This window comes from Sorex fumeus, unplaced genomic scaffold, assembly GCF_029834395.1.
Source record: "Sorex fumeus unplaced genomic scaffold, SorFum_2.1 ptg000123l, whole genome shotgun sequence".
Classification (NCBI taxonomy): domain Eukaryota; kingdom Metazoa; phylum Chordata; class Mammalia; order Eulipotyphla; family Soricidae; genus Sorex; species Sorex fumeus.
In genome coordinates this window covers 4,238,438-4,263,274 of record NW_026606180.1, presented here as the reverse complement: position 1 = coordinate 4,263,274, position 24,837 = coordinate 4,238,438, and the positions used below count along the sequence as shown (strand labels likewise).

Genomic DNA, 24,837 nt, shown 5'->3' with positions numbered 1-24,837 from the left:
CAATACAACAAAAATCACTATAAATTTCTTTAGTCATTAACTGTGAACAGAAGATGAAGGCAACAAAGCCCCAAACTGACAAATATGCTCAAAGCCTTAATAAATAAATGATTGAGTATAATCTAGCATGGAAGCCTTCTAATCCTGTAGTTCTGAATGGGTCCTGAAGGAAACGTTGATTTCAAAACACAATAAAAAGTCTGCAATGATGAAATTCTCATTGATGCTGAAGAATTCCTAGAATTTGTTATTCTTGAGTAAATATTTTCCATAAAATTGAAAATATCAGTGTTTTCCACAAATGACTTAAATCTTCAAAAAGTATTTACATGCTTACCGAAAATATTGGCACCTTGCTGCTAAAATTACCCTGTGGGCAGGAAAACGTTTCTTTTCCACAACAAAGGTGACATCGCCATACTCTTCCCCAATCAACAAGGCACCAATATGTTCAGACAATATGTGCACATGATCAATTTCCCCAACAGCAGTAAAGGGGCGAAGAGGGTGGCTGTTACTCATCTTGTAGAACAGGCGACAGTCACTGATCTATTATACAAAGAAGAATTAGCATTAGTGGTCGAGAAGAAAATCACATACTACAAACAAAGCTAAAATGAAATATAAAGTACTTTGTAAAAACAATCATACAAGAGCAATTTTATCATTACTACTATATTTATTAGCTCATTCAGCAACACAGCATACTTCTGTGAAATCTACTATTTTCACTGTTGCAATATATTAAGAAAGGAAAATACCAAGTTCTTCAAGCACTATAGCACTTAGAAGTCTTCATAAAAAAAAAAAAACTGCCCAGTTAAGTCCTCATATTTTTCAGGAAAAAGAAAATCAACACTCAGAACTTTCTTTCAGCCCAGTTACACTTACTAAGGTTAGTGTAGCTAACTATACATAGAGAAATGTCAGTTGGGCATAGATCTACACTTGTATCACAAACAGAATAAACAAAACAATAAAATTTCAAATAATTTCAGAGGTTTGGGTTCAAAATCATCCTAAATAGTTCATAAAAATTACAGCCTCTGGGGCCCGGGGAGGCCATACTAGGGTTAGAGCATATGCCTTGCATTCATCTGACCCTGGTTCAATCCCAGCCCTACATGGAGAGCATGATGGGGCACAGCCATGGGGGCCCTGAGCGCCAGCTGGCATGGCTTGGTCAGCTCCAAACACCGCTGGGTTGGCTCCTGGCACTCAGGGCATGAGAGCAACCACACCCTGAGTGCTAGCATTTGACCTCTGACTCAGTCTGCCTGGGCCCCCTGAGCACTTCTTGGGAGCTTCCCAACCCCAAATCATAGTCACTGTAGTCACAAAAATAACATTCATAAACAAAAGCTTAGAGCAAACTAATTCGCTTTGATTCTTAATCTCCTTGAAAAAACAATATCCCAAGATTTTTCTCCAGATTACAATATCCAGTCCAAACTTGTAGTTCTGAGGATCAGGTCTCCTGTCATTACCAAAACATTACTTAATCTCATTTTGAGATACTTCCTCTAAAGGCATTACATGCATTTCTATAAACAGAACTTAAAACCAAAGAGGTACAACTTGAACAACAGTTTTACATGCTAGAGAGGGGAACTGATGTTATTGGAAAGCTTAACAATGTTTTTATATGCTCACATTTCAGTTGTGTCTGCAGGTACTGCCCCACCCAGCAAGCGTGTGTGAGTCTTCACTAGCAATTGGATGCACAAGATGGAAATGCGATTAAGAACTCAGAGGACAGCCAACTGCTCCTCTCGCACTCAGGGAATCTAATCAGATGTGCCCTCACACCTTCCTGAGCTCTCCACAGACCAGAATTAAATATCTAGCCATCAATAATCTTTAAACTTCCTTATCCAGACCCTTCATGGCCATGGAGTATGAAAAAAGAATGGTCTTTATCCCCACAGACTATAGGAGACCCTCATGGCCCAGGTCCCTCAGTTACCCACTCCCATTCCCAATGGGCTGCACAACAACAGTGCTAAAAGGCAGGTAAACACAAAGAGGACTGAGACAGGGAGGAGCCCACCCCAGGGAAACAAGGAGCTCCTGGCCCCCACAGCAGCAGTACCAGCAGAGGACTAGCCACAGATCCCCCTCAGTGCAAAGGGAAATCCCGCTCCCTCAACCAGGTCTTCATTTGAGAACCCTAAAAATGGAATCGCCTCTAGTCACCTGTGTCTGAAAGACCAAATCCTGCTTAAAGAGGATGTCAGGAAATAATGTGAGTCAATCATTTAAAGTCTTCTACACAACCTGACTTTCTGCAAAAGCTCAGAGAGCACACTCTGCAGGCTATGCATCTGTCACTGGTATTTAACTCTGCTACTGAAACTAAAAATAGCCACAGACAACCATTAAATAAACGTGCACGGCTATAATTCAATAAGACTCTTTACTGAAAAGTGTCTGAACTTAACCCGCAGGCCAACTGCTACTCTAACATAACACCAAGGATAGACAAAGGATTCACCTGTTTTTGAATTTTGTTTTGGGTTCTTCTGGCTGGGTTACTCAATTGAGGTTTAAAACAGCGTTGTCATCTCCTGTGCCAACCATGAAATTCAAAGCTACTGGCAACTGATTTCAAAATTTTATTCTTCAACATGACTCACATCACTGTCCACTAGTTAAATGGTGGATACAATGAGCTCTAAACAAATGAAGACTCCCTGACTGAAGGAAGAAACAGTGGCCACATTCTTTGGTGTACCAGTCTCAAAATAAAATCCAGATCATCAATAGGACTCAAATGACTAAATGACTCTTGATGAACTACGACTGACTTTTAGATGACTAGCTGAAAGAAAAATTTGCAATTCTTCACTTAATAAATGACAGACCTTAAAGCTACATATATCTACCTTAGTAAGTTCTCCAGATCTGTGCTTTTTAATTGACTAAATTTCATTTTGCTAAATTTATGTTTTAATTGTGCTTTTCCAACTGGGGATATAAAAGTAAGGAAAATACTGCTTAGTGTAAAATAAACACAACTTTTATTGGCCTAGAAAAATAATTCTCCACGTGTTGGTCATGTTGGCTGCATGCAAGGCAAACACCCTACCCGCGATAGCAGGGCTAGAGCGATAACACAGCGGTAGGGCATTTGCCTTGCAAGGGACCGGCCAGGCTGGCTCGAGTTTGATTCCTGCTCCCCTCTCGGAGAGCCCGGCAAGCTACCGAGAGCATCTCACCCGCATAAAGGAGGCTGTTCCCATAGTTATCCCAACTCAAATTCCAGACTCGCCTAAGTAAAGCAGTGTCCATCATAAAGCTACCATTTATACAGTTTAAGTGAGCCACTCTTATCAGTAAGTGCAAGAAACCTACCAAATCTAAGTTTCCAGATGCAAAATAAGAGCCAGTCTTGAAAGAATACAGACAGTCACTGAACTGCTCTCCTATAAGCATCCCCAGAAGCAGCGGGTCCAATGTTCATTAACAGTGAAATCAAGGGGTCTACAACAAATAAGGCAAGTGCTTCTGACTATTCTACTATCTCTCCACCCCCACGCCACTTCTAGAAAGTTTTAACTGATAGGATTAAAAGTGAATTTTTGTGCTGGAGCAATAGCAGAGCAGGAAGGGCATTTCCCTTGCATGCAGCCGACCCAGGTTCGATTCCCAAATTCCCGTATGATCCCCCGAGCATTGCCAGGAGTTATTCCTGAGCGCATGAGGCAGGAGTAACCCTTGTGCATCACCAGGTGTGACCCAAAAAAGCAAAAAAAAAAAAAAGTAAACTTCTTTAATTTGATATATACATGCACAGCCTAACTGTAAGAGATCTAGTTAATAATAAGAGTAGAGCATGTAGAACCATTCCTTGAAAGCAGAAATTAGACAGACTTAGGCTCATCACCATTACCCATTTTTAATAATGAAAGATAATGTAATTTTAAAAAAAAACAAGTAAAAGGTAGATGGGTTTGAAAACAAAAAGGCAAAATAACTACTATTTGATGATTATTTGATTCTAAAAAATGAGTTCTCATTAAGGTAGCACCATAGCACTGTAGTTCCATTGTTCATCAATTTGCTCGAGCGGGCACCAGTAGCATCTCCATTGTAAGACTTGTTGTTACTGTTTTTGGCATATTGAATACTCCACGAGTAGACATTATATATTTTATCATAATTTTATGAATTTACCTTAATGATCTTGGCTGGCTGGCTCATTAAGGTAAATTCTTAAAATTATGACAAAAATATATAATGTCTATCCATGTTAAGATAACAGTCTAGACAATATGAAGTACATATATATTATAAATTGGAAAATAGCATATAATCACTAAGAATAGACTCATAAAATATGAAAAGAAAATTTATAAAATTCTATTAAAGATTTCTAGTAAACTAATGAAGAGACCTATATTGTTTGTAGCAGAGAGATCCAAGCTTTAAAGAGACAACTAAGTTCTAAATTACCATTAAAAATTAATATTTTATGATACTTTATATTGACTAAAAACAGTGCTTTAGTAACAAAGCAAAATTCAAAACATTCTTTGGAGGAAAACAGTAAAAGAAACAATCACAAGAGGGCTTATTCCTGATAATGTAGCACTGTCCACTGTAGCATAGTCCTCCCGCTGTTCATCGATTTGCTCAAGCAGGCACCAATAATGTCTCCATTGTGAGACTTGTTGCTACTGTTCCTGGCATAATGAATATGTCACGGGGAGCTTGCCAGGCTCTCCGAGAGGGATGGAGGAATCGAACCCGGTCGGCAGCATGCAAGGCAAACATCCTGCCCGCTGTGCTACCACTCCAGCCCATTTCTGATAACATTAAGAATTAAAAATGATAATTTTATGTTTATAAATGTATTTCTTCTTTTATAGAGAGACCACACCCAGCAGTGCTTGGGAGGGGCGATGAAGTGCCAGGGGCAAAAATCAGAACCTCAAGCATGCAAGTGCTCTACTCACTGAACTATGTCCCAGGCCCCTCAAGGATATGTCCCAGGCCCCTCAAGGGTCTGATTTTGCTTCGTTTTTTTTTTTAATTTCTGAAAAACATTCTGAGAAAGGGACCTGCTTGTTGGATAGTGAAGAGAAAATCATAAATTAGAGGAATTAAGACCATGTCACATGAGAGAATGAATTAATGAAATATACTAGTCCAAAAATAAACCCAAGGCTATACAGAAATCCAGTATACACATAAAGATAGCATTTAAACTCAGTGGAAGATAATAGAGTTGTTTTAAAGATGTTAGCCATTTTGAAAAAAAGCTGAATTTTCTCAAAATGTGAGCACAAAGTTAAATATATAAGGATGTCAATTCAGCACTCTGTCTAAAAGTTAGAGATTGGGGAAGGGGGGCTGGAGAGCTAGTAAAGTGGGTAGGGCACTTGACTTGCATTCGGCAGACCCCCATTCAATCCCCAGCACCCCGAAGTGATTCCTGCCAGGAGGAAACCCTGAGCAACGCTGGGTATGATCACCCCTACCACCCCAAAAAAGGGGACGGAGGCACTAATAAGCTTTTAAAGGAAACTGTGTAACAAACAACGATAAATCTATACAACAAAATATAAAGCTGAAATTTTAAAAGGGAGATAATATCATCATTGAAAAATCTTAAACGTATGTACTTTAATATAAAAAAGACAAGCTGCAAAACAATATTGTAGTTTAAATCTCACATTTGTTCTAAATAAGTGAAATGCAAAGCACCATTGATTTGCTCGAGCGGGCCCAGTAACGTCTCCATTGGAGACTTTGTTGTTACTGTGTCTGGCATATCGAATATTCTCGGTAGCTTGCCGGGCTCTCCGAAGCTTGCCAGGCTCTCCGAATTCTTTAAATTCATTAAAATTCATTCATTCATTTAAATTCATTAAAATTAAATCACCATGAACTATAAAGCCATTCATGATTGGATTTCAGAAATACAATGTTTCAACATCAATCCTTTCACCAGTGTCTACTTCCCTCCACCAATGACCTCAGGAAATCCCTTTCCCTCCTACACACCTATCTGCCTCTATTAGAGGAGGTTTTTTTTAATAATATTTGATACCATTTTTACAATGCTGTTGTCAATAGGGTCTCTTCCTCCCAGCTGAACACTTCCTCCCCCATTGCTGCAGTTCCCGTCCCTGTCCACTTCCCCAATCCCACGACCATCCACCTCCCAGGTCACCGGCCAATTACTGACCAGTCCTCCTTGCCCATTTTCCCTGACATTGGATATCGGTATCATGCTGTGTCTTTTTTTTTAATCCCACAAATGGTAAGCTTCCTACTAAGGAAAAGTTCTCATGCTCCTCATTTCGGTTGCCTTTGGGCATTTGTTATTCAACTGTTGTTTCACTATATCCTGCAAAGGAGAAAGATCATTCTGTGTCACTCTCTCTCCAACTTTAGTCAGCACGATACTCTCCAGATTCATCCATGTAGTAGCAAATTGCATGACTCTATCTTTCTCACGGCCAACTAATATTTCATTGCGCATATTCATGAGTTTCTTTTATCCAGTCATCTAATATTGAACACTTGGGTTGTTTCCAAATTTTAGCAACTGTGAATAGTGCCGCAGAGAACATGGCCGGGGGGGAGAGGGAGGATTTCAAATGTCTTTTCTCCATCGTGTTCTTGGGTCCTTAGGTCAATGGCATAGATGCAAAAAAGTGGGACTTCTGGGTCAAATTGGGAGCTCAATTCCTAGTTTTTTGATGACTGTCTATACTGTTTTCAAGAAAGGCTGGAACAGTCAACATTCCCATCAGCAGTGAGTGGAGATTCCTTTTCCATTGCATCCATGCCAACACTGTTAGTTCTTGTTCTTTTTGGTATGTGCTAGTTCTGAAGTTTGAGATGACAATTTATTGTTGCTTTGATTTGCATGTCCCTGATGACCAGTGATGTTGAGCATTCATGTGCTTTTTGGCCAATTGTATAACTTCTTTGATTTAAATTTTTTTAATTGAATCACAGGGAGATAGAGCAGTACAAATATGTTCATGACTGCATTTCAGCTACACAATGTTCCAACACCCATCCCTCCACCAGTGTGATTTTCCAGCACCTGTGCTCCATTTCCTCCCACCTCTTCAGGCACCTCCCACCCCAGCCTGCCTCTCTTTTCTCTCTCTCTCTCTTTCTCTCTCTCATTTTAGGCATTATGGTTTGCACTACCGATGCTGAAAGGTTATCATGTATTCACCTGCTTTGAAAACTATAAATGGAAAGACGTGGAGAGTATAATGCTGAGTGAAATAAATCAGGAGAGGGACAGGTAGAGAGTGACTGCATTTATCTGTGGGATTAAAAAAAAAACAGCATGACATTGATATCCAATGTCAGGGAAAATGGGCTAGGAGGACTGGTCAGTGGTTGGTCAATGGCCTGGGAGATGGATGGTAGTTAAGATAAGGGAGGATCCATTATGACAATACTAGCTGTTTATGTCTTTTTGGGGGAAGTTTCTGTTCATTTCTTCTCCCTTTTCCTTGATGGGGCTGAGAATTTTTCTGAATAGTTCAGTACTTTATATATTCTGAATATTAACCCTCCATCAGATGAATGATGAACGAATTATTTTCCCAGTCTGTGGGGTGTCTTTGTATTCTGATCATGACTTCCAAAGAGGAACAGAAGTTTCTTAATTTAATGTAGTCCATTTTTTTTAATCTTTATTTTTGTTTGTTTGGCTAATGGCATTGACTACTTAAAGACACTCCTAGATTCAATGCCATGAAGACCCCTCCTCAATGAATCTTAAAGATTTCAGCCTAATATCAAGGTCTTTAATCCATTCTGATTTGACTTTTTGTGCATGGTGTTAGGGGTCTTCATTTTTTTTGTGTGTGGCTGACCAATTTTCCCAGCACCATTTACTGAAGAGGTTTTCCTTGTTCCACTTTATATATTTTGCTCTTTTATCCCAAAATAACCATCTATTTAACTAAGGATCTGTCTCTGAATTTTCAGACATGAAAGTCTGTCTTTATTCCAGTACCCCACTGTTTTAATTATAACAACTTTGTAGTAGAGTCTGGAGTTAAGGAAAGCAATGCTGCCCATCATTTTTCCTCTAGGATTGCTTTGGCTATTGGGGGGTGGGTGTCAGGAGGAGGTGAGGGTGTTATTTTATATGAATTTCAGGAGCATTTGACTCTTTAAAAAATGTCATATACTTATAGGAATTTCACTGAATCTGTATGGTGCTTTGGGAAGTATTACTATCTTGACGATGTTAATCATCCTGATCTTCGTCATGAACAGGAAACGTTTCCATTATCATGTGTCCTCTATTATTTCCTTTAGTGGTTTTTTTTTGTAATTTTTTTTGTAGAGATCCTTCACCTTTTTTGTTAAGCTGACGCCAAAGTACTTGATTTTCCATAGCACAATTGTGAAAGGAATTGTATTTTTTTTAATTTCTCTTTGTTGTCATTTGTAGATAGAAAAGCCATGGACCATTCATTGCATGTTAATTGTGCTGCCCACCACTTCGTTATACACAAGTCTATTGTTTCTAGGAGTATTTTTGTAGATTTATTACAGTTTTCTTAGTATCATGTCACTGCAAATAGAGGGAGCTTGACTTCTTTTCCTATCTGAATGCCTTTAATATTTTTTTCTTGCTTAACTGCTCTGGCAAGGACTTCTAGTACTATAGTGAACAACAGTGGTGAGAGTGGGCATCCTTGTCTTGAGCCTGCTCATAGAAGGAAGCCTTCCAGTTTTCACCACTTAATATGATGTTTGCTGTGGGCTTGTGCTGAATGGCTTTAACTATGCTGAGGAAAGTTCCTTCAATTCCCATTTCCTGAGTTTGTATCACAAATGAGTGTTGGATCTTGTCAAATGCTTTCTCTGCGTCTATTTATATCATCACATGTTTTTTACTTTTCCTTTTACTGATACGATGTATAACATTGATTTGCATATGTCTGTTTTGGTTTGGGGCCACACCTAGAAGTGCTCTGGGCCTACTTTCTGGCTCTGTGTTCAGGGATTACTCCTTTCTGATTCAGGGAACCATATGGAGTGCCAGGGATCAAACCCAGGTTGGCCACAACCAGCGTACTATCACTCTAGCCAGACTTGCATTACATTAAAACATCCTTGCTTCCCTACTTGGTCATGTTACATTATTTTCGTGGTGTGCTGCTGGATCAATTTGCTAGTATTTTGTTGAGGATCCCTGCATCCAAGTTCATCAGGAATATGAGTTTGTAGTTTTTTTTATTATTATTATTATTTTTTTTTTTTGGTGCTGTCTCTGCTTTGGATACAGGGTGTTTGGGAGTGTCCCTGTCTCTTCAATTTCCTAAAAGAGTCTGAAAAGAACTGGCAGTAGGTTCCCTTTAAAGGTTTGGAAGAACTCATTAATAAACCACATCTGGGTGTGGGTATTTGTTTTCAGGAAGACTTTTGATTACCATTTTGATTTCCTCGATAATAACTGGTCTGTTCAGGTGTTTCATATCTTATTGGTTCAACCCTGGGAGGTAATAAGAGTCCAAAAATGTAGCCATTTCATCTACGTTCTCTAGTTTTATGGCATAAATATTTTCAGAGTAATCCCTGAATAATAAATTCAATAAAATATTCCATTAATTTTAGAAAATAAAATTATTAAATTTATTAAATTTATTTATCTATTATTCATTTACAATCATTTATATATAATATAGTTATAATAATTATAACAATATGATATAATAATAAAATTATTAAAATTATTAAATGAGTGCATGAGAAATGCTTTAATTTTCCATAACCAGTTGTACCTGAATTAGCGACTAAGAATGGTTAAGCAATGGGACTATATACATCTCCACAAATAGAAAGCAATAAACAACTTAAAGACAAGGACAGAAAGTTCATTACACTAGAACAGGAAAAAGGCAATGAATATCAGATACCTCGTATCATTGTCTTCTAAGGATATACTATCTGACACATCTCAAGATCTTTATCTTAAAGATTTGTGTGGGGGGCGAAGAGAGTGAGTGAGAGAGACAGAGAGAGAGAGAGGGAGAGAGAGAGAGAGAGATTTGGGGCCAGACCGTGTGATACTCGGCTTGCTTCTGACTCTGTGTTAAGTGATCACTTCTGGTCGTGCTCAGGGATCAAACAGGAATCAGCCACGAGCAAGTTAAGTGCCTTAACACCTGTACTCTACCACCAGGCCCCACCTTAAAGATTTTCAGTATGACTTCTTCCAAAAGGTAAGTTTTCTCAGATCCCAACAAGAACTCTAAAATGTCTTCCTCATTCATGATCCTTGAGTCTATATTGATATGCACAGAACAGGCCAAGGGCAATCAATTCACTCAAGCTGACACTTCAAGGTGGAAGAAACAGGAACTTAACTCTAAGAGAGGGCAAGTGTGTCTAAACCAGGAAATGGTACAATTCCTAGAACTACATATGATTATTAGTTAAGGACTCTGGGACCTTATCTAAACGTACTTCATCCAGAATGGTAATAAAGAAACTGCACTGTTCTCTTGGTTGGTTAACTTTGTTAGATTCAAATGCATCAAAAAATTGAAGTGTCTAAAGCATCAGTAACCAAAATTCTCTGGGTTTCTGGCTGTTTATTATGCAGTAAGAATCCCACACCCATTTGTTCTAACCAAAATAATAAACAATGTCTATCAATAAAGTGAGAGCGCCATATGCAGTTCATAATGTTGTACTGTTATAATAGCCTCTTCAGGAGTTTGAAAAAAATGAAGATGACCTAATTGTCAATTTCTTAAAGCTCATTTCTAGCAAAACTGCTTACAGACCTTACTAACAGCTTACTATATCCTTAGGACTAAAGACTTTTTTTCTCTACAATTTTATCAGAAAATAGACAAAGAGCCAAGCTCCAGCAGGTGAAGATGCCACGGAGTCCTTGAATACTGAATAAATCTCCTCCGGGAAGTACTCTCCCTCCCGTGCGGTTCCTGACTGAAAGGTCTTTATGGGAAAAAAGACCTTCTGCTCTTTAATTGCAAATATAAATGATATTTCTCTTGAGGAAAGAGATGGCATTTACAAGCATATGGTTTAGCAATTTCTTTCTGCTCTTGGTACCCATGTGGTGTGTAATTTGAAGTGGTATTCCTTAAACTTTAAATTAATATCGCTTGGGGAGATAGATGATGTCCTGTCTGCATCTAAAACACTCTAAAAAAATCACATTCTACATTCTCCTGGGAAGGATACTTCACCTCTGGTGATGCATACTGTATCCTTGTGATCCAAAAGTCTGAGTAACCAAACAGGTATAGATTGACCACACTGATAAGTATAACTTTAATTCTGATATTTTGCAAATCCACTTCTAAATATTGCAAAAGAGTAACAATTCCCAGTTAATCAAGTACTATGTTGAGAGATATGACTAGAATTTAAGAGTATTTTCGAGTCTCGGTTTTCCTGAAATCTCTTTTTCTGGGGAAGATTAAGTGATTTCTAACATCTACCTAGATTTTTGTCACTCCGTGATTTTACATGTTTGAAAAATGAATGTCTATAGATATGCTCAATTTTAACACAAATGAACTGTATCAAAATATTAGACAAATATTTTACTGAGAGTGTATAACTAGACTTACCAATTGCCTATTAATTCTCCATTTCTAGTGGCAGAGACAAACTAGTTTCTGAATGCTTGTAAAATTCACCCAACAAAAGACGCAGCTCTCTCTGACACAGGACCATTGTAAAGTGGCAGAAACCCAAAACAAAAACTCTCTCCTCCTGTTGTTCATTGATTTGCTCGAGCGGGCCCTGTAACACCTCCATTTTGAGACTTGTTGTAACTGTGTTTGGCATATTGAATATGTCACGGGTAGCTTGCCAGGCTTTGCCGTGCGGGCGAGATACTCTCAGTAGCTTGCTGGGCTCTCCGAAAGGGGCGGAGGAATCAAACCTGGCTAGACCAGGCTGGATGTGTGCAAGGCAAATGCCCTACCGCTGTGCTATTGCTCCAGCCCTGCAGAAACCCAAGGGCTAATAAAAGATAACGTTGCTATATTTGAAAAACTCATTGTTTACTGAGGATGGTAGGAGAAATAATGACAGTTCTATTATTTTTATAATTTTATGTTCATTAGAAATTCAAGTATAGTTATCTGCCACAAGTTCCATATCAAAACAAACAAAACTATGTTAAATAGAATACTAAATGCACGGGTACTCAGAAAATTACCACTTATATTACTGTACTGCAAAAAATAAATAACTAAATAAAGAGAGATAAAATCCAAATAACTTACTACCTGCTCTCCCAAAATGAGGTACTTACAATCCTTAAGGGGTGCAACAGAAACCACAGAAATCTGAGGAGAAAACGCTTCTATTTATTTATATATTTCAACCTAAAAGTGATACAAAAATTAAGATTCACTTAATATCTGGTAGATGCTGAATATCTGAGTGGACACTGCCCCCTCTGGAGAAGATCAAATTCTGTGTCTTCTTCCTCCACCCCCCCACCCCCTTTCTCTCCCTCTCTCCCTGTAATGTCCTGGATTTCCTAAATAAAGCTATTTTACTTTCAAAAATAATAATAATAAAGAGCATTTGTTTCAGAAGACAGTCTTGTAAGAAGAGTGGAAATCCCACAAAGAAGCACTGCTGAGGTTCATGTTGTCTGTGTAAAGGCTTATCTGTGCCTGCTTACTTCAAAATTCCAAATGTTATCTGGTTTTAATTATGACTCAGAAAACTACAAGGGGGCTTAAAAAGCTTCCTTCGAGGAAAAAGTGGCACTGCCAGCTAAAGCAAATAGTAAGAAAATGCCATTATGACAACTCAATTCCCAGTAATCAGATTTATTTTAAAAACTGACTCTTCAAGCTTGAAATAATCAATGTCATGTAAAATATATGCTGCTAAAGTTTTAATTCCATGAAAATATAAAGACAGTTGCTGAACATTTTAACCTTCAACAAAATACAATCTGATAGCAAATTAACCACTTTGCAGCTGGGGCAGAGAAAGCACTCCTCAACTCATGGTTACTATGTATTGAGAACCAGGGAGAGCTCTAAGCATTAGACTTATGTCATCTTATGTAGTATTCTAAGAACTGGAACTAGGTAAATACCATTTTTATTCACACTTCACAGATAAGACACTGGTAGAGACAAGATTAGCAGCTTTTCCAAAGACAGAGACAATAAATAAATTCAAAGCAAGATCTGTCAATATTAGGCTGGAGCGATAGCACAGCGGGTAGGGCGTTCGCCTTACAAGCGGCCAACATGGCCGACCCGAGTTCGATTCCTCCGCCCCTCTCGGAGAGCCCGGCAAGCTACCGAGAGTATTCGATATGCCAGACACAGTAACAACAAAGTCTCCAATGGAGACGTTACTGGGCCCGCTCGAGCAACTCGACGATCAACGGGAGGGCCTTTACTAAAACATAAACTGTAATTACAAGGGAAAACCCAGAATTGACTCTGATTAGTGTTCTAAACCTACCCATCAGCAATTCTCAAACATCTGCTGTTTCTCTTAACGGTGTTGGGATGCACAGCAATGGCCTCTCTCAGTGGTGCTTGGGAGCCACAAAATGCCAGGGATCAAACCAGGACCTCACATGTGCAGAGCATGTGTACCACAAAAGCTATATACCCAACACCGGCCATCTGGGGTTTGGGCAACTCCAGTTGTTCATCGATTTGCTCAAACAGGCACCAGTAATGTCTCCATTGTAAGACTTGTTGTTACTGTTTTTTGGCATATCGAACACGCCACAGGGAGCTTGCCAGGCTCTCTGAGAGGGATGGAGGAAATGAACCCGGGTCCGGTGCACGCAAGGCAAAGGCCCTACCCGCTATACTCTCACTCCAGAGCCCCCCCCATCACATTTTAAAAATTCACCCAATTCAGATGAAGTAAAATATGTCACAGATGATAAAAAAGGGTCATTTTTCCAAGTTAATCGCTGGGAATTACATATACATCTGTTTTACTAATATAAAGGTATAATTTGAAGACTGATTCATACTATAATGTAGTCCAACTATAATTACCAAAAAATTATATACATACTAAGGACACAACCAATACAAATATTAATTTTACTGAATAACCAACAGAAAATTAGGTGATAAAGCTAAACAATAATTTAAAATTAAAAACCAAGAATAGAAACAACAAAAAGGCACATGTTCTGTGAAACAATATCAACGTATCAAACAAATGATCCTAGACTAGCAATCCTTTCAAGAAAACCATGTGAATTCTAACAAGGCATGTTCATATGTGGGACGGGAGATCTGCTATGATGCTGAATTGCACAGTCGCCAGACTTCTAACTAGAACATTAAATCAGACTCCTTTACCCCACGAATAGCTAAAGCAATTCTTGGGGAAAAAAAAAATGGGAGGAATCAACCTACCTAACTTCAAGCTCTACTACAAAGCAGTAATAATTAAAACAGCATGGTACTGGAACAAAGGGAGAGCTGCAGACCAATGGAACAGGGTTGAATATACTGACATCTCCTCCCAAGCATATGATCATCTAATCTTCAATAAGGGGGCAAGAAAAGTGAAATGGAGCAGGGAAAGCCTCTTTAATAAATTGCGCTGGCAAAACTGGACGGCTACATGCAAAAAAGTGGGCTCAGATCTCTGCCTAATGCCATGCACAAAAGTAAGATCAAAATGGATTTATGACCTCAACATCAGACCAGAATCCATAATGTTTATTGAAGACAAAGTCGGCAAAACTCTCCATGATATTGAAGCTAATGGTATCTTCAAAGATGTCACGCCACTGGCCGAGCAAGTGAAAACAGAGATAGACAAATGGGACTATCTTAAACTAAGAAGCTTCTGTACCTCAAAAGAAACAGTGACCAAAATACAAAGACAGCCTACAGAATGGGAAAGGATATTCACCAAGTACACATCCGACAAGGGGTTGATATCAAGGATATACAAGGTACTGGTTAAACTCCACAAGAAGAAATCACCCAACCCCATCAAAAAATGGGCTGAGGAAATGAACAGAAACTTTCGCAAAGAAGAAATCCGAATAGCAAAAAGGCACATGAGAAAATGCTCTACATCACTAATCATCAGAGAGATGCAGATCAAAACAACAATGAGATATCATTTCACACCACAGAGACTGGCCCACATCCACAAGAACAAAAGCAACAGGTGCTGGCGCGGATGTGGCGAGAAAGGGACCCTCCTTCACTGCTGGTGGGAATGCCGACTAGTTCAGCCCTTTTGGAAAACAGTATGGACGATTCTCAAAAAATTAGAATTTGATCTCCCATTTGACCCAGCAATAGCACTCCTGGGAATAAATCCCAGAGAGGCAAAAAGGTATAGTCGAAGTGACATCTGCAATTGTTTGTTCATTACAGCACTCTTTACAATAGGCAGAATCTGGAAAAAACCTGAGTGCCCAAGAACAGATGACTGGTTAAAGAAACTCTGGTACATTTACACAATGGAGTACTATGTAGCTGTTAGAAAAGATGAAGTCATGAAATTTCTATACAAGTGGTACTACATGGAAAGAATCATGCTAAGCGAAATGAGTCAGAAAGAGCGGGATAGACACAGAAAGATTGCATTCATCTGGGGAACATAAAGCAACAAAAAGGGAGACTAACACCCAGGAATGGCTCAGATTAGTACCAGGAATTTTGCTCCATGACTTGGAGGCCAGCCACACATGCTAGGGAAAAAAGGAAGCTCAGATAGAGAAGAGAGCACCAAATAAAGGGTGTTGTGAGGATCCTCCCAGGGTGGGAGAAGCATGCTGAAAGTATACTATAGACCAAACATGATTGCCACTCAATGCCTCTCTTGCAAAACACAGTACCCAAAAGAAGAGAGAGAGAACCAGGGGTAATGCCCTGCCACAGAGGCAGGGTGGGACGGGGGGGATGGGGGGTAGGAGGGATGCTGGGACCCGTGGTGGTGGAGGATGGGCACTGGTGGAGGGATGGGTACTTGATCATTGTATAACTGAAACTCAAGCACAAAAATTTATAATTCTATAACTGTACCTCATGGTGCTTCACTAATAAAAAAAATTTAAAAAATCAGACTCCTTTATAATCTCCAGTGAGTACAGTTACTGTGAATTTTAAAATAAAAGAAAATCACATTTGCATTCCCTCAATGTTGATTGCTTAATAGTACGTTACCAGAGAAGATATATTAAATCAAATTCTATTCATTATTTTTTTTCAATAGGGCATACATTTTTCTGTTGTTACTCTCGTGGGGCCACACCCAGCAGTCCTCAGAGAACCATATGAGATGCATAGAATCAAATCAGGGTTGGCTGCATGCAAGACCAGCACCTTAACCCTTGCAATATCTGTACAGCTTCATAATCCATCATCTTTTGAGAAGTCATCTCCCAAACGAAGCAACTTTTCTGGCTCAGTTTGACAATGATACCTAATTCCATGGTGGCTAGGAGAAGCTACTCACAAATCACAAATTATATGTGGCAATCACAAACTGCAATCACAAAGTATTTGAGAATCCCAAAGCAGAAACAGTTCAATATAAAATTTACAATATTATCTCTATTTTCTATTCATTCCAGGTCTTCTTCAGTCTCTCTGAACCCGAATCTAAATAGTCTTCCCTAAATACCTGAACTGAAACCTGAAATAACACAAAACAAAAAGCATTCAAATTAGATATACTAGAACAAAATCAATATCAAATGACCCACATAAGCTCCATTCTATGGTATTTTAAGCTTCCTCAAATACTGAAACTTGCTCCTCTTTGTTCTCCACAAAGCACTTTCTTTCGCTCATGCTTCAGAAAGGGATAAGGTGCAGAAACTCATCATCAGATTTTTATTAGCCTAAATTCTGAATGATTACCCAAAGACCTACATGACCCAGACTTCAACCTGTTCCTATTTCTCAGCTCTTATTTGTTCTACTGTGTAAATGCATTTTTCTATAAGATGGGGTGATTACTGAGAATGACAAGTCACAGAATGCAACTCCAGGAAACAGCAATTGCTTATAGATCTCAGAGTTCATATAACTATACTTTTCTGATCCTTAGTCTCATTGGTCCCAAGTCCACTGAAACTGCATGAGCTGTATTCTGGGAGCAGAGATATATATGTACCTAGAGCCAAGAAACAATGAAAAAGTCAAGATGAGTGCTGAGGTTATTAGTTGTAATAATATTGGAAAATACGGGACAAGCCATTTCTGTTTAATTTCTTCAGTGGCAACTTATTGGTCTGTAATATTCCTGCCCAGATTTAAATTATATGATATTTTCCTAATTAATACAGGTTATTATAGCATGAACTCCCATTAAAGCAGTGGAATCATCAATCGCAACAATTTAATTTCTCGGTAGCAAAGCTACTGTGCACATTTGCATTATTGTCAGTGTAAAGGAAATTGGCTTTTCATTTGTAGATGTTATAAAAATGTTCTACCATGCATACTTTGATGCAGTTTCTTAAACCCAGCATCTTGGCGATTTTCTGTGAAAGTGAGAAATAAAAAAAAATTTCATCCCTGTAAAGTGAAAAAAAAAATCAATCTTAATTTCTTGAATCTTACACCTTTTTTTCGATCCTAGAACAAAGCTTAAAGATAGAGTAGACCTGTTATACTAGTCTTTTGGTTCTTTTCCCACTATCTAATCTCTCCTCTTTAGTTTTGTGAGTATGTCCTTATTCCTTCAATATGGCATTTTCTATTGCAATGAAAAAAATAATGAAAACTCAGAGATTATCCTCATGTAGTCTAAGGGTTACTGTCCAAAATAACAATCTGATACAAATTTTTAGCCAAACCCAAATTCATAACCAAACCCAAATCTACAGTGTGCGTGTTAAGGGTAAGAAAATTAACAGGCACGTGTCCAGTAAATAACTTTCATTTAAAAGAAAAAAAAAAGAGATCCTCTGGCCCTGCTCTACCGATTCCTGACTACATCTCCGAGGAGAGTAACTCCAAACAACTAAACTTCACGGAAACACCCATTCCCACAGCTGGAAACTCCAGGTCCCCCCGCCCCCCCCCACCCCGTCCTTGCCCTGCAGAAGCCCCAGCAGGTGCGCCCACGCCCACCACTGCAGCCCCAGCAAGTGCTCAATTCCACACTTCACAAATACTCTCTGCAGAGATGCCAGACTGAGCAATTTCAGGTTCCAGGTGTCCAGCTGAGATCTCTGGTGTCTTCTTGGCGTGGATGGGCAGCCTCCCCTCACACTCCATACCCAAAGAAAGCCCTGGCAGCCACGCCAACTTCCCATATCTGCCACCCTGTCAACTCGCTGTCCCAGACCCCAGGCTCAGGACCATGAAGGCACAGAAGGAGCACGCCAAGTTAGATGGAAAGTAACACAAGGACAACTAAAACCGACAAACAGAAACAACACAGAAGCCTCAACTGGCAACAAACAGCTTAGTAGATTCTTGGACACCAACTTAACCTCATGATCAGATATATTATTAAGACATAAAAAAGTTGATTTTTTATACTTGCTGATTTTAATATTGGAGCTTTGTTCTCTAATCGATTTCAACTCTAAAATTGTGTCAACTATTGTGGTTCTTGTCTACAATGATTTTTTTTAAATTTTTTAAAAAAGAAAAACAAAGGCTCAAGAAGTCCATGTGTCTTCAAATTAAGAGATGGATTTGTCTTATAAAACTGTCACTCTAAAATCTCAAACTTAATCACGTGCTCCAAATCTTCCATAAGCCCCATAAATAGGCAAATACCTGGCCTGTCTTTCACCCTTTTCTGGTGCACATATAAGCTTCATTTAAACTGTAGGGGGGAAAAAAATCCTTAAAAATAGCAACAACAGCAACAACAGAATAATGTATCATTTGTTCCTTCTGTTTTAGAATAAAAGTTCTAATGGGCCGTGGATGTGTCTTCCGTACTCTGTGCACTAATACCCCGTGTCACTAAATAATTGATGGGCTATGATTCAACTGCTCTCCTCAGTGTTGAGTAACATCCACGGAGCAAATTTAACTGACATCCTATACTCGATTTTATCTCTTTCAGCATTATCAAAATGTGCATCAAGACTGATGTCTGTTCTTTAGAATTTCATCAGCTGATTCTTCACCTAAAGCCATAATCTTGATATGTGAGCAGCTTGATATGTTATCAGCTGCAGAAACAACTTGTAAAGTAATGACACAAATTCTCATAGCTCATCAACAAAAGATTCAAGGACCATACCTCTGTAAGAGAAACAGGCCTACAATACTGACTCAAAAGAAGAATTTATTTATCCTTTCTAAGTGGAATACTTCATGAAGGTATTTCTAAAAGGAAATAAACTGATAATGTTTTAATATCATTAATTGGAATTTCATTAAACTGAAATTATTTTGTCAAACAATGCATTACATTACTTAACAAAAACAAGGGAATCAAATGCAACAGAAATGCTATAACTTATAAATGCCTATAATATAACCAATTTCCTATTCTGAAACTATAAAGGAAGATTTTTATGTTTTACTTGGCCAACAGAATAGTGTCAACTGCTGATAAGGAAATACAATTCAGAAGACACTTTCTTTGCTGTGCTGGACCCATGGGAAAGAGAAAGTAACTTATATACCCCGTGGATTAGGTAGGTTTTAAATAATGTAAGAAGGTAGCTATTTAAGGATACGAAGTGGAAGGTGTTTCATGCAGACGAGATAGCAACAGAAGTGGTCTTTCAGTAATACTATCAGAAGACATGACTAGAACAGATGCAAGTACAGCAAAAGAGGAACCGGAAAGAGAGCCGCAGTATGGTGGAACCTTTTATACCTTTTAGATATAAAAGGTATCTAAGCAGGGAAGCCTCTAAGGGAACACAAATAGGAGACTGAGGAAAACTCATAGCTCTGCCAGGTAACATTTGGCACATCATTTCAAGGCCCAAAGAGTGCTTCCTGAAAAGGGGATCGGAGAGGATAGGGCATCAGATTATAGTGTGTGGCATGCTTAAAACTTTATAAATTAAGTTATATATATGGAACAAATGCTCTCCAATACTGTTGTAAAGTTAAACTGGTATATCAATGTGACAAAATCTATCAAACGTTGTACTACTTCCTGTAACTCAGAATTGAGATTTCTAGGAATATATAAGACTGTTAATTCATCATCGCTTGTAATAGTAAAAAGCTGCAATAGCTAAATGTCGATCAGTATGGCAAGTGAAAAATAAATTACAATGTATCCATTAATGTAGCCACTAATGAAAATAGACCTGAATGTTCTAACTTGAGTTTTAAAACACTATTAAGTGAAAAAGCAGAGCCTGTACTACAGAAGACACATATGTAAATATATGTTGGTGTGTTTACATATGTATTTAGGAAGGCACTTAAATATCCACTGAACTAGTTAAGTAAATACATACACGCGGGTATGAGAGGAAAAGGAACTACAAAAACATAGCACACGACTTGTTACTAACAGTAGCTTCTCTAGGGAGAAGGTGGAATTGTGAATGAAAAGAAATGAACAGAAAGATTTACTGGGAGGCGGAGGGGTTATTAAGGGGTGGCTCCTGGGGGCCCCGAGGCCATTCTCGGTCAACTACGGTGGCAGTTCAATCCTAGGGCACCCGGGTGTGGTGCAGCTTTGCTCTGCGGTGCCAGGGAAACCCAGGTCATGGCACGGTATGGTGAAAACCAAACCCACATTGGACATACCAACCTATGTACTACTTCCAAGCCCTAAGTTTATATTTAACTTTTATGTACTTCTGAAACACTTCCTTCTTTTAAAAGTGATTTTTCTTCTATACAATATTTCAAATAGATTCTAAGCTAAAAGAGGCAATAAAGTTTACCAAAAAGAGGAATTTTTTTTATTAGTGAAACACCATGAGGTACAGTTATAGACTTACAAGTTTTTGTGCTTGGGTTTCAGTTATACAATGATCAAGTACCCATCCCTCCACCAGTGCCCATCCTCCACCACCACGGGTCCCAGCATCCCTCCTACCCCCTGTCCCCCCATCCCACCCTGCCTCTGTGGCAGGGCATTCCCTTTTGTTCTCTCTCTCTCCTTTTGGGTCCTGTGGTTTGTAAGAGAGGCATTGAGTGGCAATCATGTTTGGTCTATAGTATACTTTCAGCATGCTTCTCCCATCCTGGGAGGATCCTCCCAACACCCTTTATTTGGTGCTCCCTTCTCTATCTGAGCTTCCTTTTCCCCTGGCACATGTGGCTGGCCTCCAAGTCATGGAGCAAAATTCCTGATACTAATCTCGACCACTCCTGGGTGTTAGTCTCCCATTTTGTTGCTTTATGTTCCCCAGATGAATGCAATCTTTCTGTGTCTATCCCGTTCTTTCTGACTCATTTCGCTTAACATGAAACTTTCCATGTAGTACAGATGTAGTGCAGATGTCACTTCGACTATACTTTTATTCTTCTCTGGGATATATTCCCAGGAGTGGTATTGCTGGGTCAAATGGAAGATAAAAGAGGAATTTTTTAATGGTTGAAAACACTGATAAAAAGTATATCTCTTATTGGTTCCACTTTACTGAGAAGCTACTATAAGGGAAAATGAGCAAACTGATGTCCAGAAAAATGTAGTAATCAATTTTTATGAGCTAATTAAAAACAAGTCAAAACATGAATATTTAGGGAGTGGGAGTGAGAATCATGTCTTTATCCCTGGCATTGCAGAAAGACAACATTAAATGAATAGTACACTAAAATAAAACTAAGCAGGCGTAAGCGAGGACACCAATGTGGGCTCCCGTGTCATTCTGATTATGAAAATGCATGTGCTCAGGCTGCGGAACAGCTCACAGGGGTGGCCGCCATGCCTTGGGTGCACGAGGCCCAGAGCCCGATCCCAGGGCCTGAGCCCCAAGGAGTGCCTGGTGGAGCCCTGGCAGCCCCAGCACCACTGACCGCAACCGTCATCAGGTGCACACCACTGCGTCAAGTGTCTTTGGGACTTGTCCTGGGCCCCCAAGCAACACCGAGCAGATCCCCTAGATGCTATGAAATATACATAAATATGGACAGTTACGTATTTTGGAAATAAAGAATAATTTTGAAAATAACTATTTATAATCAAATATTTTCGATGTAAAGTTTTCCCTCCTCTATGTTACTTTCCAGATTTCCACTTTACTAAGATTATACTCCCATATCGCACTTCGCACCTTTCTCATATTTCTTGAATAGTTGCAAAACCACTTCATTATTATGTAATACTTTTCTTTTTAAATTTTTGTCTATTTTGATTAAGATTCTGCAGTTTCTAATACTGTTAATAATCGTCTCTCACACACATAATTCCAACACCACCTATCACCAGTGTACCACCTCCCTCCCCACAAGGACCCCAATAACCCTCCTTTGAAATGCCCTACCACACACACACACACACACACACACACACAAACACACACACACACACGCACACTTGTGTAGATAAGTTTTCCCATTGGGTAACATTTTTCTTAGTGATCTCTAAGTCTCTGCTTCTTTATGCTCTTTTTTGATTTTAAGTTCTATAAATACTTCAATGGAATTTATATAAACATTAACCAAAGTTTGATTTTGAGAGTCAACACTCCTGTAAAATCGTAGATAAATCGTACTTTCCATTTACAAAGCCATCACTCTTGCTAATGTCGTTTTCAATATTGTCTAGATTTGTATTTTCGGGAAACAGGTAGGCTAGCACTGTCCTTTCTATCTACGCTTTACTTTATAGTTTGCTAGGATAAGCCTAGCACAGCAGGTAAAGCATTTGCCTTGCAAGCAGCCAACATGGCCAACCCGAGTTCGATTCCTCCGCCCCTCTCGGAGAGCCCGGCAAGCTACCGAGAGTATCTCGCCCGCATGGCAGAGCCTGGCAAGCTACCCGTGACATATTCGTTATGCCAAACACTGTAACAACAAGTCTCACAATAGAGAGGTTACTGGGCCTGCTCGAGTAAATCGATGAACAATGGGAGGACAGGGCTACAGTGCCACAGTGAAACAGGATAAGCCTGCTTTGATTTTATAATAGAGAGGATCCACAGGAAGCAAGTGTTGACCAATGAGAAAATCTGCAGAAAAGACACCAAGTCTCCAAACTCTCCCAAGTAGACAGATCTCCAGGCTGAAAACTCTGAGGCTTTCTTGAAATGGGGGAAGACAGATTTTCTGTCCCTCTGGAGAGGCCCAGCAACCACTGCACTCACCCTCTAACATCCAAGCGTCACAGTTCCCACGGCTCCTCAAGCAAGCACCTCCAACACCTCCAAATTTCACAGTCTGACAGCCCAGTAACAGAACGGCAAATCTGATGAGAAAGTTACAGAGAAGCCCACCAAGAACAGTGAGCACCAACCAGCTCAGTAAATCCTTAGAACTTTAGTAACACCATTGTGAGATAAAACAATTATCATAAACTGGCTTTTTTTCATGCATTTTCTTATAATTTTGTCAATTTGTTTAACAAGCAATATAAAGTAGATTTGTTTGTGCCTACAAGGCGCCAGGTGTGGGGTATGAGTGGAGTAAAACTGGGGACACTGCAGAGCAGAGGTCACACTGGTGGTGGCATGGGTGCTGGAGCAGGGACTGCCCAGATGCCTGGAACAACTGTATTATGAACTTCGTAAATGATGGATAAAAACAGAGGAATTGCCATGAAGGAAGGAAGTCAGTTCAGTTTTAGGAATGTACGTCTCAGTTAATATTCAGCTCGACAATTAGTGAAGGCTTATCATAAGCCTGTTTATGACGGGGTGGAGAGTAATAGGAAATGACCATCACCGATAAACATGAACTTTAAAAGCTTAATTATTCTCCCCCTATCCTGTAACAATATGACATAAGTCATAAAGCTAATGATAACTATCACTCGCATCACCAACTCTACAATAAACAAAAGGTTATTTATAACCCGAAACTTCAAAACCCAAAACTCCAAAACCAAGTTATTTATAAACTTAGCATTTTCATTTTCATGTATTTTCCATGAATTAAGTTGCAGTAGTTGGTGGTAACCAGTCACAAGCACTTTAAGGAACTTGATCACTTGGTCACTTGACATCCCATTACTCATCGATTTGCTCGAGCGGGCACCAGTAATGTCTCCATTTGTCCCTGACAAGTGCTAGTGTAGCCCAATGGCATCTGCTCGCTCCAGGAACACAAAGAGCCTCAAACCGATCATTCAGGGTCTTGATGAAGAAGTCTGACCACCTCGCAGGTGGACACACGATCTTTTGACATCCCAGGGAATCCAGTCGGTAATGGCTCTAGTCCAGTGGTCGTCTCCAAATTGCATTACGTGCCCAGACCATCTGATTTTCGACGCCTTGGCAAACGAGACTGCGTCCCTGATTCTCAATCGTTGACGGAGGTCAGAACCCCGTATTCTTTCTCTCACTTGATTGAAGCGTGATACTCCAAGCATAGCTCTTTCAATTACTCTTTGGGAGACCCCTGAGCACAAAGCCAAGAGTAGCCCCTGAGCACCAGTGGGTGTGGCCCAAATACTCAAAAATAAATTTTAAAATGGTACATAAGCATTCTGCCATTTTCACTATAAAAATATACACTCAAGCACCACACTGCTAGACTGGGCCTCCCCACTTACTCAGCAAGGAGACTGTGAACCCGTGGGCTCCTCTGCAGTGCCATCATCTTCACCCACATACACCACTTTCACCACCCAAAGTCCATACACCACCTTTACCCAACTCATGCTGCCTCCTCTAAAGGCTCAGAGAACAGGCTGCATGCCTTGCAACTAGAACCTTCAACAATGGTGCCACTCTGGGTCAGGTGCCCCTTTTATAGGTTCTGGAACCACTCCTGTTTCCAT

General features: G+C 39.5%; 1 protein-coding gene across 2 annotated transcripts in view; it reads right to left on the bottom strand.

Annotated features, from left to right (window-relative positions):
- BTBD9 (BTB domain containing 9) overlaps positions 1-544 on the bottom strand; it is a 428,648-nt gene extending 428,104 nt beyond the window's left edge. For both annotated transcript variants that reach the window (XM_056137362.1, XM_056137361.1), the window contains exon 1: positions 338-544. In XM_056137362.1, coding sequence (XP_055993337.1) covers positions 338-522 — 185 coding nt within the window. In that variant the 5' untranslated portion in view covers positions 523-544. The remainder of the gene's footprint in view (positions 1-337) is intronic.
- Positions 545-24,837: the final 24,293 nt, after the last annotated feature.